At 37.5% G+C, this 20,750-nt stretch overlaps 2 protein-coding genes across 13 annotated transcripts in view; one reads left to right on the top strand and one right to left on the bottom strand.

Moving 5' to 3' along the window:
• CEP85L (centrosomal protein 85L) overlaps positions 1-20,750 on the bottom strand; it is a 134,398-nt gene that overhangs the window by 26,915 nt on the left and 86,733 nt on the right. For both annotated transcript variants that reach the window (XM_021540854.3, XM_021540852.3), the window contains exon 4: positions 387-508. In XM_021540854.3, the coding sequence (XP_021396529.3) occupies positions 387-508 (122 nt within the window). The remainder of the gene's footprint in view (positions 1-386; positions 509-20,750) is intronic.
• The window catches only part of PLN (phospholamban), a 45,161-nt gene continuing 40,712 nt past the window's right edge, over positions 16,302-20,750 (top strand). For 6 of the 11 annotated variants that reach the window (XR_014953728.1, XR_002466371.4, XR_013339724.2 and 3 more), the window contains exons 1-2: positions 16,302-16,402; positions 20,657-20,691. The gene's annotated coding sequence lies outside the window, so the exon portion shown is untranslated. Of the gene's footprint in view, positions 16,403-16,622; positions 20,692-20,750 lie in introns of all 11 variants that reach the window. The other 5 variants (XR_014953729.1, XR_013339726.2, XR_013339725.2 and 2 more) reach the window with 2 other exon arrangements.

Raw genomic sequence — 20,750 nt, forward strand, 5'->3', positions numbered from 1 at the left:
TGGAAAAAAAAATCAGCACAATGCAGCTGTGTGAATTTTCATCTTGGAAGTCACTTCCAAGACCTTACAAACAGAAAGATGTCCTATACAAACCTGTTGCCTGGTAAGAAGCTAAGAGGGGAACCTGACAGCAGAAGTGGCTGTTTTACTCACTGTTCCTTTTCCACTCCAGAGGCATTAAACCTCCTAAATACATTTCCAACTTTGTGTAAGACCTTAGGCCAGCTGCCAATCTCTCCTAGCAGGATTAGCTCCTACATACTTGTGCATAAATAGCGGCTGGACTGAAACCTAACAACTTAACTAAGCAAGTAGCTCTCTTGAAAGCCAAACTGTAGCTTTTACTTCATCTTATCTAATTAATGCAGCAGGAGCTGGGTACTTACCTATCAATCACAAACTCTTTCTGTCTTAGCAGCCCTTCTTTAATTTTCATTAGAGATTCCCAGTTGCTGGAGTCCTGATAGCTGGTAGCTGGGTAACTTGAATGAGATGTTCCAGGTGAAACCTGCATAAAGTAATTGTAGGATTAGGCTCCAAAATAGTGAAAATAAATAATTTCCTACATATTACGGCATTTACAAAATGGCTTGCTCTTACAGAAACCTAAGGACTGTTTTTCAGTTTAATTCAGATTTGCTTTGTATAAAACAACTGGATTTATAAACAAATTTCTGGAAACAAACTTCAGCCCAGTCTCACTGATTTTATCATTTCTCTACTAAAAAAATTCACAGCTCTGAAAGCAGTTTGGAACGAAAAGTTCATTTAGAATTAACTACATCATCAAGAGGAAGACCACAGAGTGTTCATATCCTGCTGCGATCCTTGTGGCACTTCAAGTAACAGGGCTGGGTAACTTCAGACCCACTGCTAACAGCAGGTAACAGTTGTCACTGCCCATCCAACTCCCACCTGTAACATTGTTTTACAGAGAAAGAGAAATTTCCCTTGACATGTGTGCACTTAAAATACAGAACAAGGGAATGCAATTCTGGCTAAATTGTAAGAGAATAAAACTCTCACAAGTAACAGGTTTCAGGCCTTCTCTTAATTTTCACTAAAGCCAGGCTTCATGGCTCACAACAAACTGAGGGTAACTGCTGAACTAAATATCAACCAACAACATCATGGTTTGGAAGAAAAGTAAAAAAAATGGGACATTTAATCAAGAAAGCATTTATTACAAATTTATTACAAATATTTGCGTCAGGAACTCATGTAAGGGAAGGTTTAACTAAAGCTTCTGAGATCAAACTGAGGGATCCCAGCATCAGCTGCCATGAAGTAACATTTAATCTTTCACCAGGTTTTTGAATCACTTAAGAAAGAAAACTTTTTATTATCTGAGAGGAATCCTGGACAATGCTGTCTTTCTATGTTTTTGGAAAAGAGCATAAGGAAAAAAAGTGAAAACATAGCTATTATAAAAAAAACACTTTAGGCTATTTTTTCCTTTATAGCTCCACAATGTTTTAAATTTCATCTGAAATTACAACAAACTGTATTAACAGCAAGACAGATGATCAACAAGTAAAGTAAGTTAAAAAATTGCCAAGCACTCCACACTTCTGGTCGAAGTTTTACTGTGAATTATAACACTGAATTGAAAGAAATCACCACTTAAACCCCAATACCATGAGGTACTAAAGTCAGAAGCCAATTCCTCACAACTATAATCACTTCTGTAACTTTAAAAAGTATTTCTCCCATTCAGTCTAGTTCAGTTCAATCCACAGCTTGCCCACTGATTCATTCCTGTACATTTATTCTCTTTTAATTTATAACCTAAAACGAGACAAGATGACAAGAATTACCATTTCTAAAAATCTTTCAAGACTGAAAGACCCCCACCTCACACCCCATCCCCCAGGTCCAATTTATCTGCTTCAGGGAATATTTATTTTGCTTAACAAACTGGATAGCTTCAACAGTAAGATCAGTTATGAATGATAAAAAAAACAAAGACCAACCACAAAAACCATCAACAGTTCTACACGTTAAATACTGGATGCCAATTAAAAACAAATCTAAACTGATGATAAGATTTTTTTTTTTTTTTGGGCACTGATCTAATAAACTCAGGAAAGATACCTAGTCAGGATTCTTCCTGTAAGTAACACATATGTAGAGTCTTTATGGCTTACAAAATCTGAAGTTTATTTTGCCTGGGTAGCTCCATCCAGACCACATCACTTCAAAGTCGTCTTTGGTGCTTATAGAATACCTTGGGATGCTCACATACTGTTCTGTATTAGTTATACATAAGACTGGCTGAGTTGACAGTCACCAGCACAAACCTACTCCAGTGAAAGTCTCTCTTAGTGACCCATGTCACATCATGCAGTACAAAGCAACAACATCAGGAACTATCACTGGACTTCATGTCATGAATTGTTTTCCTTTGCTTTTCCCACTATAGTGCCGATGAATGCTTTCCTACCTCCACCTCAACACCACCACACTACAGTCAAAAGAGAAGAAAAAAACAAGTCCTTATTGTAGCTGGGATTTGATCTTTACATTTCAGAGCCAGAATGTCTTTCTCTACTCAAGAGAAAACACAGAAGCATTTGACATGATGAATAAGAATATGGCTTTATAAAGCCAAATCAATTTACTGAGCTTGATTAATTTTGTCTTTAAAACTGAACTATAAAAATGAAGAGATTAAAGACAGCAATTTAAATACAAACCTATCTTAAGAATGAAAAAAATTCTGGAAGTTACTGGTGGTTTCTTTGGGAGAATTCTTCAATACATACCCCTTATTTCAATCCAGCACCTCTGCAAGCATTAATTTACAATGAGGTTGGAAAAAACCCCTTCAAATTTGGTACAGTAAGTAATTATAAAAGTTAAATACTTTAGCTACTGAAAAGCAATGCAATGAGTTTTGCAAAGTTAAGAACAGATATTTTGTGTAAATTACATGCCAACAATAGTATGTTAGTTTGGGAATTTAAATAAATCTAAAATATAAGGCCTCCATAGATTACTCACTGAGATGCTTTAACTTTGGAATATATCCAATCCTATGGAGTATGTACATGCTGCATACACATATGCAACAACAAATAAAATATTACTTTGTATTAATATTGTATGCTTCAATTTTTCACTCTGAACAAATAAAAACAGAAACAAAAATGTTTGATTCTGATATCATGTTTCATCCAATTAAAAAAAAAGAAAAAGAATATACTAAAAATACTTCTTAGCACTTCCCAAAATAACAAGACACTTCACTCATTTATGAGCACATGGTGTTGACTACTACAAACAGCTTTCTAGCTTCTTTGAATTGTGTGGTAACACACAGGCAGTCCCCTTACATTTGAATATCTTGTCTCCTAAGGATATCAAACCAAATAGTGAGACCAGATACAGTTCCAGGAGTCATTTTTAGAAAGCCATCCACAACTTCAAGACCTTAACTTGAATCGTCCACAACTACAAAACAAAATACCATCTGGAAAGACACAGCATTCTTTTCTATCTGTCCTACAAAATACAACTATTTTTGTCACCTGGCACCTCTTCTGAGAGTACCAGCCTTGTCCAGAGAACATGTGTTCAGTTAGAACAGTATTCTTTGCACAGTGACATCCAAAGGTCCTCACTAGCTTGTTTTGTGACAGAGGCTTGGCAAACCTTCAAGTCACTGTTCAGGCAAAGTCAGCTGCTGGGGAAAAAAAAAATAAAATAAATGTTTGCTATACTAACCTAGATACTTACTGCTGGAACAGACATTACTGACTGATAGTTTAATGCTTTTATCAGTGGTAAAACAATTTTTCTGTCGACAGAGTATAAAACATTTAGATAACTTAGGTCAAATATGGCTGGGTTTTTACTTGTGCTAATTAAAATTATCTTCGCAAACATGTCCATAGTTTCTGCCTGAAGCAGATCAGGGTCGCAGCACACAGAGCAGCCCAGCATTCCACGTGTAACATGCTGTATCATGTCAAATGATGTCATTTACTACATCGCGAAGTAAAGGTGAAGTCTGAAAATGTCAATATAATACTTAATCTCAAAAAAAACCCCAAAAACCAAACAAACCCCCAAAAACCCCAATCAATTTGAACGAGTTTTTTCATTATAGCTGCAGCTTAATTAATTTAGTGCTGTCCATACTACAACTGCAAATTTTCACAATTCATTACTAACAACTAGCAGAGCACCAAGAATTATGCCAGGTGAGTGATTCCTTTTGGACAACTGCTTGCACTGCCCTACACTATCATAAACTCCTGTCCATTGGGATCATTCTTCTCCTGCTGCATTTAACAGGCTTCAACAGAAAAAGAATTCCTTGCATCCGCAGCTAATCCAAGGCAAAGAATCAACATAAACAAATGTTAGCAGGAGCTAAGGATTCTTTTTGACTGACAGTTGAGGAAACAAATATGGGTGACTGCTGAGACTGTGCCTCAGGGACATCACTGGATGGATAATGTGGGAGAAAGAAGAGGATGTGGTGGCAGCAAGCCCAAATGCACTTTTGTCACTGACATACCTCCTGCCTATGGGTCACCTGTGATGGGAAAAGGTTAAAATCTGCAAAGGCAGCAGTCACTGAGGAGCTCTGTAACTGCTCCTCATCCTGGGTAAGGAAAAATGATTCACCCATCCCTTCCTCCCCGATGCAGGTTTCTTCCAAACATCAGTTTCAGGTCAGAACAGCTCCCATAATTTAGACAATCTCAAATTCATCCTTCTGTAGGTGAAACATGACAGGGATGGTGGCTGTCATGCAGAAAAAGCTACAGAAGGCTGCAACCATGGAATACGGCCCTAATTTTAAAGAAAGATTTATACAGAAAGGCTGTGCCTCTCAGAAATGCACTATAAACACAGCTATAAAACTGAATCCTCCACACTGTAAGAGATTCTGAGCTGGGTAGAAAAAAGACTACAGAATTCATTATTTGTGCTATCTGTATCTCACCACCTACTGCTCTACTCTGCTCCATCTTTGCCTTTTAGGGAAGATAGTGCTTCTGCTCAGCAGGATATAATCACTGCAATTCTTGGCAGCAACACCTAGGCTGTATCACATTTTGCCTATGCTTTCACAAATTTCCAGCAGTCACGGGGGAAAGAACATCTAATCATGCCCTTGCACTTTTATTCTAGCCATGGTATGTGGTGTTCTTTGGGGAATTTATTTAATCTGGAAAACATCATTAAAATCAACACTGAAACACCATCAAATGGTGAGGGACTCAAAAATACAGGTGTATTGTACAGAGGTTAGCACTGCCAACAGCAAAATAAAAATCAATAAGGTTTGGAAAAAAATCCCAAACACATACTTTATATAGACATGTAGCCTGCAAAGTAGTTAATATAAGAGAGACCACAACTAGCAGGGAAAATACACTTGACAAGGGTTGACATTTTAACCTGCCTGAAAATCAGCTTAATGCAAGTCAGGATTGCCTGTATATGGGGATGTCAGGTTACAGAAAAAGGGGGTAAGGAAAAGGATAAAGCAGTAACTTTAAACAGCTCTGGCATAAACCCAGTTGCAAGAGTATGTCTGGTAGTACAATGCGAGGAATCAGAAAGTCACTGGAACAGTAAAACATGTTCAAAGAAGAGAAACTTCCATGGCTAAAAGGCTTAGAATGATTTATGATAAAGAGCTAAATATCACAAAGGCTGAAGAGACATTAAATCAGACAGCAAGTAGCTTGTTTCCTAGGTTGATAGTCCATGTAAACTAAGGTTGATGGAATGAAAATTGAGATATGGCAATCTGCAATAAGACTATCAGGAGAAAACAAACAAATAAAAACCAGCAAACAACAAAAAAATCTATCAAACCAACTAATGAGATGGAGAAAAGTAGCAAAAGCATACCACAAACAACTGAGGAAAGATCCAAATTTTAAGATTTTAGAATCTGTACTGGATGAAGTTTAGGAATTAAAAGGCAAGCCAGTCATTATTTGATAACACATCAGGACCTCCTTTGAGTTAGGATTAAATTATGCATTCATGTGACCGCCTACACACTGACTACACCATGACATGGGCAGAATAATCACAGTTAGGCACCAACCTCATCAACAAAAATTCAAGAATCAAAATTAATTTTAAAAGGCATCAGTCGCCTCAAAGATATATACCCAGAGCTGAACTGTATGGATGAAGTGGTGTATGACTGTTGTATGACTTTTTAAAGCTTTTCCAACAAAAACTAAAAAGGCTAATGCTATTTACAGACACCACCACTATCATCATAAACTTTGAGAAAGTGGAAATCTTTCAAAATAGGGAAGAATAACAGCAACAACATTCACACACCTCCTAAAGACAGCACTCCCTTTAGTCATTACACTTTTACTAACACATTTGGTTCAAACTTCCTTCACAAATGAAATCCCCATTTCACGCAGGGCAACACACTTAATTCAGACTTTACTCATATAAGCCTGGGAGCAATCTGATGGTCCTGCAATTTACTGTTATTCGTATATTTACTTCTTTCCCAGCATTGTTTATACTGCAGCTGAGGCTTCTGAACTTCATCAAGGTCAGGTCTGATAATCACAACAAGGGAGGAAGACATGATCCCTTGGCACAACACCTTACAAATTAATTAAGAGCAAAGCATAGCAAGTACACGGTTGCTGGGATACGACAAGAGATGGGAGAAAACAAAAGCTAAGGTCAGGTAGCTATTCACCATGGGGAAAAAAAAATTTAAATACATAAAAAACAAGCAGAGATTTTTTACTGATGGCATAGTTACAGGGTTTTGATAGCAACCACCTGGTCACTTAAATGTGGCATAAATGTACACTGCTATCAAAGGGAGGGAGCCTGTTCTCCTGCCTCTTCTTACCGCTTCAAACATTCATACCTTTCAGCTCCCTCCCGACAGCCCCAGTCCTACACTCTTCCCCCCCATCCCACACACATGAAGGTTATTTGCATCCTGGTCAGGCTCTTATCAGATTCATTGCACTGAAGGCCATGTGAGATCTAGCACTGGCACACACTCTCTTAAGTGGGAAAGCAGTGTACAAGACAACACATTTTGCAGTGGCACAGCTTTGTGCTGGATTAGTATGAACACGACCACAAGCTGAATTATCTCAACTACAGGCACTGCCAAACCCTTCCAAAGTATCAGTGTATAGACTGAGTATTTTCTAAGCTTCTGAAAAAAAACTCATTATGCAGTTGCTATGACATTGTTAAGTTACTGGCCAAGACCTGGAGTTTAGATAAGCAATCAGTTCAAGAAAAGGAACTTGCACATGAAGATGGCATAACAGAATAAAACCAAAAGCCTCCTGTACTTTATTTTCAAAATAATCCTCCCTGTGTTGGCTCTACAAATTATGACAGCACACATAGGACCAGCAGCACACTCCTAGCCTACAGTCAGAGACTGCACGTGTGCTCAGAATCTGCATTCAGCAGGGGATCCTGAATCAAGCAGAAATATAGCAGGAGATTTGCAAGGGAAGGGAACTGGAATTCTTGTTACTGCGTAATTGGCAAGGTTTTGTTCCTTCAAGCATCCCTGATGGTATTATGCAAAAGCCTCCAATGACAAAGAAGTCAATATATTAACTCTGAAAAGAGTTTGCATGATCCCTAGGGATGCACATTGTCAGGGCAAAGACAAGGGCAGTCTATTAGAAGAGGCTGCAGCCACTCAGCAGTCTTCCCTGACTTTCCTGACTCCCCATCTCTGTCCCCTAAGCTACTTCGTTCCCGAAGGGTGAAACCAACCCTCCCAGAGCTGCACACAGGATAATGATGCACCTTCTTCTGCTTATCTTCCCTTGAACAACCACACTTCGCTAGCTTTTATGTGTTGTTATAACATTCCTTCATCCACCATGTAACACCAATATTATTTTTGTCATAAATCCTTTCCATTTATATTCTGGCAAATGTTATGAACACAAAACACTTCTAGGTGCCACTTAATATGACGTTAAAAGCAACAGTGCCTGGAATTTTCCACTGATAACAACTGAGTCTTTCCTAAGTATAGAAGCACTTGTTTTATTAAGTGTACATTTTATCTTCCCACTGCATTGAAATTCAAATGTTCTTTACTATAAAAAAAATTTTAAACATCTGGAGATGAAAGGGAGCTTCCACAAGAACAACTCTCCCCCCCACCCCCCCACCACCGCCCCAACTTTTAGTTGATGTTTCACTGTTAAATTCATTATTTCTTTTTGTTTCTTATTCCGTCCTGGAAAGCAAAGTGACTATAGTTATTCAAAACGACCATTGTTTTATGTGCTTAATAAATACAGGACATGTTATTCACTCCAAAAACTTATGAACTGTGCAAGTAAGACAGAATTAGTTTAGAAAAAACGAATAGTTGGCAAAAAACAGTCATTAAGTACATGTAAAATCGACATCCTCAACCAAGTTCTGATTGTTTATAAAAACCTTTAAGTTAGATGTACACTGCTAATACTTACAAATACCAGTTTACTGAATGCCAGTCTTGGTTGCTCATTGATTACTTACTATGCCTGCTCATGGCTAAAGTGGATGCAAAAAGTGACCTAGAAAGCAATCAAAAAAGCATCTGTTTCTTGTCAGCCTGTACAAACTTTGCAAGGATGAGCAGAGCTGGCCATCAATCTTCCACAGAAACTAACAGGAGTCTTCCCATAACAAGAAGGTAACAAAAAGAGGAAGAGCAACTTGTGTGGATATTGGAAGAAAAAACCAACAACCCATACTTATGCAGTAATTGGAGAAGAAAACTTAGAAAAACCTTATAAGCACAGAGCAACAAATTCTATTAATGAAACATACAAACATAGTGAAAGAGAGGGAAGCCACTATGAATTTAATGTGAAGCTGCAGCATACATTTGGGGAAACTGATGCTCTGCAATTTCTTTATCAAGAGTCTTGATTTTTCAAATGGAGATTCTATGAAGGGTGTTGGCCCCTAACCAGAAAACTGAGCCTCTCCTTTCCTGCATTCCACTTGTTTTAGATTTCCAGGACTTTACAAGAAACATGAGCCCTATGTGTAATACTCAGCACAATTAATTGAAGTTTAAAATAAACAAAAAAATCCCACAAAAATAAAGCAGAAACATTCAGAATATTTATATTAGAACAAATCCAAGTATTCCCACAAACACAAGAAAGTACATTTTATTTAAAAACAATAATCCAGAACTGATCTCTATGAGCACTTGCAGAAAGAATGGAGTAAAATTACTGGAACTCGTGCACTTCAAGTTTTGCACATGCAACTTCTGCACATTATAGCTGATGGGGAAGGAATAATTAGATAATACACTCTTTTCCACTTCCCTTTAGGCTGATAACCAAAATTGTTAGCAGTAACAAAGACATCCCCTCACACACACACACCTTTGTTATTTTCCAACTCTTATTACCACAAATATAGATTTAAAAAATAAGGAAAAAAAGACAAGGATACTCTATAAACAGTGGCAAGTGGGGGATTTAGTAAAGCTGCCTTAGTGGGGTTTGGAAGACCAAACTGAGTTCTCTACTAGAACAGTCTCATGCACAGTTAATAAGATCTGTGGCCATCAGAGCACTGTGCAATGTGAGTACAGTATTCATTTACATTTATTGGTGACTACTTTGAAAAACTTCCATGGATGGGAAAATTAGAGGCATACTCATGTTTTCTGTCTCAACTCCAGGAATTCTTCCCAAAGAGAACTAGCTGTTTCAGCCAGCAAACCAAGCAGAACAGCACATGGACCTACTGTGAAGATTAAATTGCTTCAAGCAGGGATTCTACATCCCTGTACATGATCACACATATGATATATAATCATGTAGACATTTCAGTCACTTGCCCCAGAATTTTGAAAAATAAAAAAAAAGGGAATTTTATACATATTTTTTTTAACTCACAAGGAGACATCATGTACTTGCATGACTCTCTGAATTTTAGATGCATTTACAGAGGCTCTGCACCTCTGGCAAATCAGATCCTGGAATCTGAAAAGTCAGACATTTGAAAATCCAAGCCTGAAGCTTCTGCATCACTGATAAACAGAAGGAATGTTGTTAATTTAACACCGGACCGTGTGTGAAAGCAGCAACCACACAACCATGGAAGGTAGTCACATAACTTGTGTGTGGAGTAAGTGACGGATATTTGAACTGTTTGGCTTCAATCCAGATTGAACCTTTTCCACTTGAGCTTATGAGGGGTACTTGAAACACACTTGTCTCTAGCAAAAGCAGCAGTATGATGTAAGGGTGCATCCAAACATCCGTGTCAGTGTGTGAAGGTGTTTTCCTTCCTTACAAGATAAACTCAGGGGAGTCCCAGCACCTTCTTTATATGGGCAGAAAAGGTAGAAGTTCACACTAAAAAAATAAATACTACTTTCATCAATTTCACCAGCAATTAGTACTTGTCACTTGTAGGTCTCCAAGTTTCTTAAAAAGAAACTGGACTTACTCTCATTCTACAGAGAGGAAACTAAGACAAGTACAAAGACAATAGGTCTCTTCAAAGAGCACCAAAACACAGCAGATTCTCTAGTGAGGAAGCCATTTTGTAAGCAAAATACTGGTTTTAACAGACACAAATAAGACTATCTCTGCCTAAAGAAAAACAAATATATGTTGATTGAAGGAGGCTCATTTAGAAGGTGGGAAAATTCATGTTTCAGAATGAACTACCTTTGTTTTAATTTCTAATTCACAGAGATGTCAATAATAATGTTATACTAAGTCCTCACATAACCAGTTGATACAGAGGACTGTATTTCAAAACCGCAGAACCAATTAATTTTCAGTAAAGGCCACAAAAGGAGGAAAAAAGCAAATAGTTTCTTCTATAAGAATGGAGTCATAAAAGCAGGAAAAAAAAGCTCTCCTCATCACCTCAGTGGTAAGGAAGCTACAGACAAAACAATCTGTGACACTACACTTTACAAAGCTTCCATGCTCCAGTGACTGACAACAGAACTTCCATAAGAAAGTAACTGCCTGAAACAGAATACATAATCAGAAGATATCTTCAAGACCAGGAAATTTCTTCTTGCTACTCAGAACTAGTCTGAACCAAAGAGTAAAGTCATGTTTTTATCTGGCATATTCTGCAACAGAATAAAGAAAAATATAAAGTTTTGTACCTCACATTCTCAGGTAATGAAATTCAGGATCCTAATTTTCTGGGGGGCTTTTTTGTAGAATGTTTTTTTCCCTGTTTTAGCTATGAATTTCATGAAACAAAGGTATGAAGCAACAGACAGCTGACATTCACCATGGAAATTAGTCTTATTTATAGTCACTCAAGAGAGGGAAGGGGAAGAAAAGCCTCAAACTTCAGAGCAATGAACAGAAGAAGTGAAGAAATGACACACACTATTCTGTAACACCAAGCAAGAGAAAGAAAGGTGTCACTGGCTCCCACTTCTCAAAGTAGGGTCATGTGAAAATTAGCCTGAAAACTCTTTAAAAGCCTGATTCATGCCATCTCTGTCACGGAGATGGCAACGAGAGATCCCTGTTGAGGCTACCTACCTGCTACCCCTCCACACTACCTGAGGGTGATCACTACAATAATTTGCACAACAGATCTTTCAACTTCTAAATGATGCCAAAACATTCATCATTTGGGCAATATTTATGCATTTCTGTAAGGACAACGTTCAGCTGAAGATAGGTAGCAGCAAAAGCTAAAGCCCAATCATTTCTCCTCAATTCTGCAGTTACACTTTCAAGTGGAGATAATCCAGCACCACCACCTGGCAACTGAAATGTGGTCTTTATCTCTCCTTCATGTGCCTTTGTCCCGCTGCTCATCTATCACTCACAACATGTCAAATAACACAACTAATCTCTGTGCTTCCCAGAACAGTTTATCTGAAAGACACTCAACACAGTTTCTTAGCTATAAGGATCTCGACACACCACCTAAAGCACATTGTTCAGCTTAATCAATTGAGGACACCAGTAAGCACTAAAATACAGCTTTCCCAGGCATTTCATAGAAATGAAGAACCTTCCCTGTAACGAAGACCATTGAATTTCCTATCCTGTCTCATGTTGCTATTTTAAAGACATTTGGCATCATTGAAGATAACTGCTACTAGTAAATTATTTGACCTTCATTAACCTAATAAAAAGGTAAACTTCATCACTGTGAAAACCACCAAGTATTTACAAGAACACAGCTTTTTATGCTGTCAATGTTTTGTTACACAGGTCAAGTCTATGCTAATTGTATTGTTCCGCACTAAATAAGTGCTTCCTAACAGGCTTTGGGAAGAGGAAGGACACAGCCAATTTTCAGAGCAAGAGCCAGGCAAAACTTCTTTTTTCCCTTCTTTTCTAACACTGGGTCAAAGCACCAAAGACAAAAAACAGGCGTGACACACTTGTGAGATCTACTTTAATAGTTTAAGGTTTGTGCCAGTAACAGCAGCTGAAAGGAAAACATTCAAGATGACCTTAAAAAAATGTCTTTGGTCAGTAACAAATAAGATGGCTAGTACTAACAGAGCATTCACCATTCCCAAAAAGAGAAGTATTTCAGACCAAATTTTCTACTAATTTATTTTGTACTTTTTTCTTAATCACTTTGCAGTAGTATGCTTTACAAGCTGCTGCCTCAAAAAGTAATTTCATCTTGTCTGTAAAGAAGGAAAAAATGTGAAAATCAAACTAATTTAATGTCAATCCAATGGTTAGGAAAAGTAAATACGTCTTGTCCCAGAGGAAAATAGCATGATGCAAAGCCTAGATTTCTCAGCAAAGCTGTTTCCTATAACACTAACAAAGACCATAAGTCTTGTTACACAAAAGCAGGAACATCTGCAGCCTCAGAAAAGCAACTTCCTCCACATGAATCCAGAAGATAGATATTGAGACTACAATGTGAGTGAGATTCACTGAGGTCAGATAATCATTAAAGGAAGCATCAGGTAAAATACAGAAGCAAACAGGTCGTAAGAGTATCAAATTGAAGTAAAAAACCTGAAATGCATTTAGGAAGTTATTATCTTTCAATTGATTAGGCTGTCACCCTATCTGGTGTGATTATGGAATGCTATTCACATCAGCACTGAAAATACTGATTTTTCTGTACTTTTGAAGGAGGGAAGAACTCATGTTTCCCTTTAGGGTGTATTAGGCTTGCGGCACAAATGTAACAGAAGGATACATTAGTTGGGTCCTTTCTCTTTAGAGAACAGTAGGAAGGGACCTGTAAGCCACATCTGCTAATACCTGGATGGCTACAAGCAATTACCCATCACAGAATCAGGCCAGAAAACTACTGGTTACAAAAAGGAAAGATCTCATTTTAGGGTTCAGCTTCAATACCAAACTCTGCTACTCTGTCCCACATACACACAAATTAATGCACATTCGTGGGAGCATTCACTTCTTCCTTCTGTGTATTTTTTGTTACTGTTAAACCAAATGTGCCAACACAAGACCTTCTTCTGTATGATATCAGAGGCACTTTTGCAGTGCGTGAGCAAACTGCAGCAGCAGCATGAAAAATCTCACGAACTGGAGTATTCAGACTTGCTGCTGAATTTATTTACCTGTATATTATAAACAAATGGACTTGGGTTGCAGTCCATTTCTATAAAGAGTCATGATCATCATTATCATATCAGCACACCAGACAGTGACACCTCAAACTCTTTACAGATTATACAGGTGGCCAGTGTCTACAGCTGGAATTTTGAAAACTAGCACAAGAAAGGTAAAAATAATCCAGGAAATTATTACCAATGTGAATAGAAGTTCTACAATTATTATTTCAATAAACGAGCTCATATGCTGAAGTACAACACATCTCTTTTTAGACATTATCCCAAGTATTAACCAGATCTCTAAGTAACTTCTGAGAAGAAACATGTTCTAGTGGTAGATTCCTAATCCTCCTGGAGAAAGTCCAGATCATCTCCATTTAAGGTCAAGCAGGCAACAGCTGCACATTTTTGTTCCCCAGAACAAAACACAGCAGACCAAAACCTTCAACACAGATTGCTTTTTTAAAGCTTTTCCTTTCTCATATCCACGGGTGTCTGGACCTGTTCACCCAAGACTAAACGAAAACAGTACAGTGATGTACTCATATATTGTGTCCGTACTTGTCAGACTTGACATGTCCCATAAGCAGTACTTTGGCATCTCCTCAGAGCTCCACCAAAACATCCATGAGTTACATGAGAGAATACAACTAACCTGAACTAGAAAAATGTTCTTGAGAGAATGTTCTTAAACAAGTTTGTATTTAGAGAAACAACATTAATACAAGATCTACAACACTCATGTGGTCGGAACTTGTAGATGTTATTGTTATTTGGCAAATACATTTCCCATCTTAAGATTTTTATCTGAGTTGACATTTAGAGAAGATATGTATTATGTTTCTCATGAAATACTAGCATTTTTTCAGTGCTATAATTTGCACATTCGACTATCACTCTTTAAAATGGAGACCATGCTATGACTGTGTCAGCAGCTCACAAAAAAAACCAAATTCTCTTAAGGTATCTCATCTCATTTCTAAAAAGCTCCAATTAATTAACAAAAAGAGTCAAGAATTTGGGGTAGTGTAACTAAATAACATGACAACTTTTCACCAATTGGGTAAAAAAAAAATGGCACTGCAGCTGTTGCAGTGGTGGGATTGGACTTCATAACAAAATACAGAGGGTGAATAGCACAAGTTTCATAAAAAAGCAAACAATCCAATGCTAGCACTTTTCTTGGACGACAGCATACAATAAAAACATGAAACTTCCCTCATAAAAAAGCCAAATACAGTTTGCTAGACTGTGAGAAATTTATAACATTAATAATGCTATTATAAGTAAATTATGAAACACTTTGCACCAGTAAAGAATCATCACTCCTCACTGTGAAGATACTCAATTAACTTTCAACTCAAATATGTGACCCTGGACTTCCTGGGTTTGATACTATAGGAAAGGAGGCATATTTTATGATACTAAAACCAAGTTGTTAACCTCAACTTTGATATAACCAATTTGCAGAAGAGCTAAACCATATTTACAAAAATAAAAGCAGGGCTCAATTTGAGACAGGGTTGTACATCATTCCCAAAGTCCTTCTGTCTCTGGTTTGAATGATTTATCACAGCAGGGCTTCCAGGGAACAAAAAACCCAAACTGAACTAAAAAATCCACCCTGTCTGGGCTCCTGCTTAAACTCAAGCACTCATCTATGCTAAACAATTATTGTCAAAACTGAATCTGTAAGTGTTCAGAGTTTGGCTGAGCTTCTGTAATTTTGCCTGCAATTTCCAAATCAGGGAAAGGCACATGCTGTCAGTTGTATCCACACAGAAAGCCTGATGCTGGATGCTCTCACTTGATAGCTTAATCCTTTTGCATCCAGTAAATCCTTCACTTCCCCAACACACAAAACTGCTCTGTGTATGCATTATGTTGTCACTTCTCAACACAGGAAAATATATGTAAGATAACCTGTAAGTAGCATCAAGCTGCTACCCCTATCCAAACAAGAGAAAGGATTCTCAAAAAATGTATACTTAAATAGTTTCTAGCCACAGAAAATGGGAGGGGAAGAAAAATTGTGGAAGTGTGCTTTAAAGGAAAGATAAATACTTCAAAATATATAGTAATGATATATTTCAGAGATGAACTTACATATGTCAAATTTGGAAAAAAATAGCCTCTAATCCACACATTAGTGTTTGGAATAGACTTGAAATACAGAAAAGTTATTTCAGTTTAAGCACCATGAGAAGAAAGATTATCTTAGAAAGCATTCATCATACACTATAAACTGAATACCACGTATGTAACAGAATTATCAAAACCATATATATTGAAAGTGTAGTTTAAAAAATACCTTGGACAGAAGAAAACCATTCCAAGTCAAACACCCATAAGAAATGTGTCAGCCCTCACTATTTAGGTTTTTCTATAAAGAAGAAACATTGCTGTAGCAAAAGTAACACATCCAAAGCAGCTCCCTGAGTAAGTTCCCATTTAAAAAAAGGCAGGGTGTCAGAGAACAGCTCCCTTTGCTACCCTACTGAAGCAGGCAGCCTCCCAGATTCCCTCATCCTGTGATTGAGCAGGTGGTCTCCCGGGCACACAGCTCCTTTCACAAAAGGAAAGGTGCTGCCCATGTACATTACTGCTGGGAACAAATTTGGAGCAGTCACTGCCTGTGTCAGAAGGCAAATGGGACCAATCAACTTGTGAGCTGCTGAGTGACACCGTGAGTCCTGCCTCTGAAACTTTTGTTATTTTTTCCCCTCAGCCTACTTCAATTGTTTCCACAACTTGGTCACAGACTCAGAAAAGTTGCCAGAGATCTACAGGCACGTCCCACAGCCCGGAGCAAGCTCCTCTGTGCTTCACTAAGTCACACCAGGGGTAAGGAACCTCTCTTCTGTGTAATCTTTTAAATCTTGCAGGAAGGCACACTGTAGCTTTACTTTTCTACAAAAAACTCCTCTACTCAAATTAGCAGCTGGTTTTAACTGTTTATCAAAGCTATGGAAATGTAGGTATTATAGCTCTGAGTCAATGATATACTGCTGTGTGGGGAGCCTTTCAGCAACAGTAAAGGCAACAATTTCCTATATCTTTATAGGACACTGGCTGTCCTTGGGTAGATGATTTATACAGGTGGTATTGCACAAGAAGGTGAGAAGGTTTCTTCATGCTTCTCACACCTTTGTCTTTCCTTTTAAATTTAATACCTTTTGCATGTTTTTTTTTCTTTTGTCTGTTTGTTCTTGGTTTTTAATCCAAAATCTATAAAGAGAATAATTTTCTTAATGTTTTGTAGAGGCATTCTTTTCCCCAAAGCTGCCTATTCACAGACCAACATGGGTAAAGAAGCTCTTTCACCATTAACACTGTAGAACATTTTTCTGATCTAACATACTGAGAGAGCAAACCTTTTTTTGCTGTATGATAAAAAATTACCCTTAATTTAAAAATTTAAGTGATTTATAACACTACTAGAACTGAAATTGTACCATGTTCCTCTAAGTGCAGTTCAAGCTACTGAATCCATGTAGTGCTTTGACATCCATTAAAATTTTATTTTCTCCTGTTGTTCATTGTAACTAACACAACATGTGTCCTAGATTGTTTCTAATAACTGAGAAATAATTCAGGATTTGTAACATCATGAACTGAATTTCAAATGCAGAAAGAACCTACTTATTTCTAAGGGAAGCACAGACATATTATACAATGAAATACAATCCCAGCTATAAAATCACTGAAATAACATGCATCTCAGAGAAACATGTCACGTAGAGAACATTCAATATTTACATATATAAATATTTTAAAAATAAATACGATTCTTGAATATAGATGTCTCTAACATACGTATGCTCCTTACAATCTTGTTCCGCCCTTTCATCAATTGACACCTTGCTACTTATATCTACATATGGTTATAGAAGAGACAAACCTAATATAGACTTGTAATTTTGTGAGGTGTGTTTTCCCTGTTAGTGAACAGATACGCCTAATTCCTTTTCCTATTAGTAACTGGCAGGCATCAGGCAAAGCTACATCCAGGTGCTTGGTTTTGTGCTCGGCAGCCTTGTGCCAGTTTTGAATATTCAAGTGAGAGAAATATCTGGACATGTTGTTACTCCTAAGGCAAACAGTCTGGTACAGAGCTCTCTAGAAGCTGTTTTCAGTAGGCAGAAGCAGCACTTCAGACTGCCCAGTGCCTACAAAGAGCAAGAAAATTCTCAGACAGATTTCTTTCAAGGCTGAAATTATATATAAAATGTATTTTCAAGTGAAGAGAGGAGTTAAAGTATATTCTATCACCCAGAGAATGTTTCTATTCTATCACAAATATTGCATATGCAGACCTTTAAAAACAGAGACAGAGACTGAACATACATACACACAGACACTTAAATGCTGTAGGCAGCTCTTCACTGGAAGCTGGAATGCATCCCATAGCTACGGCAGGTTAGCTGCCTCATCATCTCAATTTTATCCGGTTAGAGTTCAGTAATTTAATGTAGATGAGAGAGTGGCTCAGCTGTTAAATTAAATTTTAAAATTTCACACTTATAACATCACATGTCACAGACATCCAAACCCTGAGAAACAACCTACAGTCATGACAAAGGCATGTGCTACAGGACAGGTGATAAGTATTACAAAGCAACATGAAATTAGGCATTTAATTTACAGCAGGCAATTTTCTGCCTTTTGTTTTTGCTACTCATTTGTCAAGACAACAGTGCAACTGTTATTTAAGAGAGATTCAGATTCATGTATTACCACATTTTTATTTTTAAAAGCTGCATTTATTTCTCATCTTCTGAGTAAGTTAGTTCCTCCATACAAAAGGAAACTCACTGAAATAATTAGTTTGTAACTGGCAGCATAAAGGTGATTTTCACTGCTTTTTCAGACCATCAGCAAACAAAATGTATAGGCTACATGTACAGAACTACAACAGCAACTTTTTGTTTGCTTTAAGAATAATTTTATTTAGGAATAGAAAAGTACCCCAGCTGGAGATATAAAAGAATCCCACAGGGAAGTAAGGGTCCGTTCCCTAAAACTACAAGATACTTTAGAACTGAAGATTGCTTTTGCTTTCTGGAGATTGAAAAAAAGACAAAACAGGACCTTCCTGGCATCAAGTAACTTCTCAGAAGTTGAATTTATCTATTATATCCTTCTCAATCAATGCCATATCATTGTTTCCTGACATGTTAGACGGTTAAAAACAAAACTTGGAACAGCCCTTTCCACTTCTACCTTTTATACCTGCTAGACATATTTACATTTTTTTCTTTAATTCAAATTGCATTTAGACTATTTCCTATTAAAGGGACATTATGAACCACCATAGCTAAAACTCAACATGAAACAACTTGTTAGGTAATCAGTGAACACAGCAGAGGATGGAGTTAATTTTCTAAAATAAATTTACTATGTAAAAGGCAGATCACATCAACAGACTGGAACTGGTATACAGTTATTTTATGTCTTATTTTGATGAGGGGAACCCATGAGTATGGAAACTGAAGAACCTGCCCAAGATCCCACTGCATGATCCTGCAGCAGTTGCAGGGAATTTAACCAACTTAAAAACTAGCCCAAAGCACTGGTTCCCAGGCTACTCTAATGGACCAGCACACATATAAGTCAGTTAGCCACAAAATATGCAGATAAAGTTCAACCCAAAATGATGTTTTTTGAACTTTATCTGCATAAAAAGGTGTGTTGAACTATTCATCAGTGTAATTTCTTGTCACTTACACTGTTCATATTCTCATAGACTGGAAATACAAGTAGAGGCTCTTACTATTGGTCTTGTGTCTTAGAACACCAAAAACATCAAAGCTACGCAGAAGGAAGATGGTAGAAACAATGAATTTGTAAGGGAGGGAAAAATATAATCTCAAGTGTGAGTCTTCCCCTATGCTCTCTGAAACACACATGACACATCAGCACAAAACAAACAAAAGGTAAAGAGAAAGATAAAATGAGTTTGTTTTTCCTGCTACCAGCACTTCTCAAACTACAAGCCGAATTGTTGCTTCTTTCCCCATCCCAAGGAAATGTTGTCTTCGTATGACTAAAAAAATGATATTATATGCCACAAGTCAGTGCCTAAATCTTCAATCAATATAACTTTATAGTACTTTTTCAATCACTATGTTCATGCTGAACACAATGATGGAAAGTAGTACTCAACCTTTACATAGTACTCAACCTTTTAGTACTAACCTTACTAAGAGGTTAGCAAAACTTCTTTTTCAGTGGATAGAATAAGTGAATTACTGGGGTTTTGGGACATCTCATTGTAAAAATCTATGCAATAGACTTAAGCAAAAGGGACTTTAACAGCCCCTTAGTGCTTCACTTGGTCATGTAGAACTGCAAGAATTCAAGTAAGCCAAACTTTTTCTATTCCACTGATATCACTGCTGCATTTAGTGAACATATGACGGGAAACAGGCCGTGGCATTTCCAAGGGAGCCAAATTTATCCCGTGTGACTGCAAAGGAGTCAATGCAGTTGCACCAGGAATGAGCATAGCCCATAGTTTTCACTTTGGTCACATACCCCCTCTCATTGTGAAGGGCACCTAGGAACAAAGATAAAAATAACCTAATACAAATCAGGGAAACAGTCACATGTAAGTGAGGTGGGAAGCAATAATTGTGATCAGTGACTCATTGTGAAGTATGGGGCATAGGGAATTCCCTGCATAGTAACATACAAGGTCAGCCACCAGACGTCTTCCTGCAGATTCACTCTGCCTAAGACAAGCCTTGCACATCCATTAACAGCACCGATAAAACAAAACTGCACAGCAATGCAGCCAACTGCTCCTCTTGTGTGATGCTGTCTTGTCACACAAGTCACACTTTGTGACTTCTAAAAAATATCAAATATCATTTGCCCTTTTGTGGCACTTTTTTTTCCAAGATGTAGTGTGTGCATGCACCATTCTTCTTTATATTGGCCTAAAACACCAAGGACTGAACAGAAGAGAACAGCTACTATTTGTGACAATGACCAGTCTTTGTTTTTGTGTAGTTATTTTCCAAGCTGTCCCTTTTGACCTTGATAGCCCGTATGCAGCTGTGTTAGTGAATCTGTTTCTCTTCCTGCACACTTTAGGTGGGTGACAGTGCCATGGAGGATTAACACACAAGGTATGTGTTTATTAGTTGAACTACAACACTTGTAAAGACAAACTCGTTGAAATACAGAC

Source organism: Lonchura striata, chromosome 3, assembly GCF_050655825.1.
Source record: "Lonchura striata isolate lonStrDom1 chromosome 3, ASM5065582v1, whole genome shotgun sequence".
NCBI lineage: Eukaryota > Metazoa > Chordata > Aves > Passeriformes > Estrildidae > Lonchura > Lonchura striata.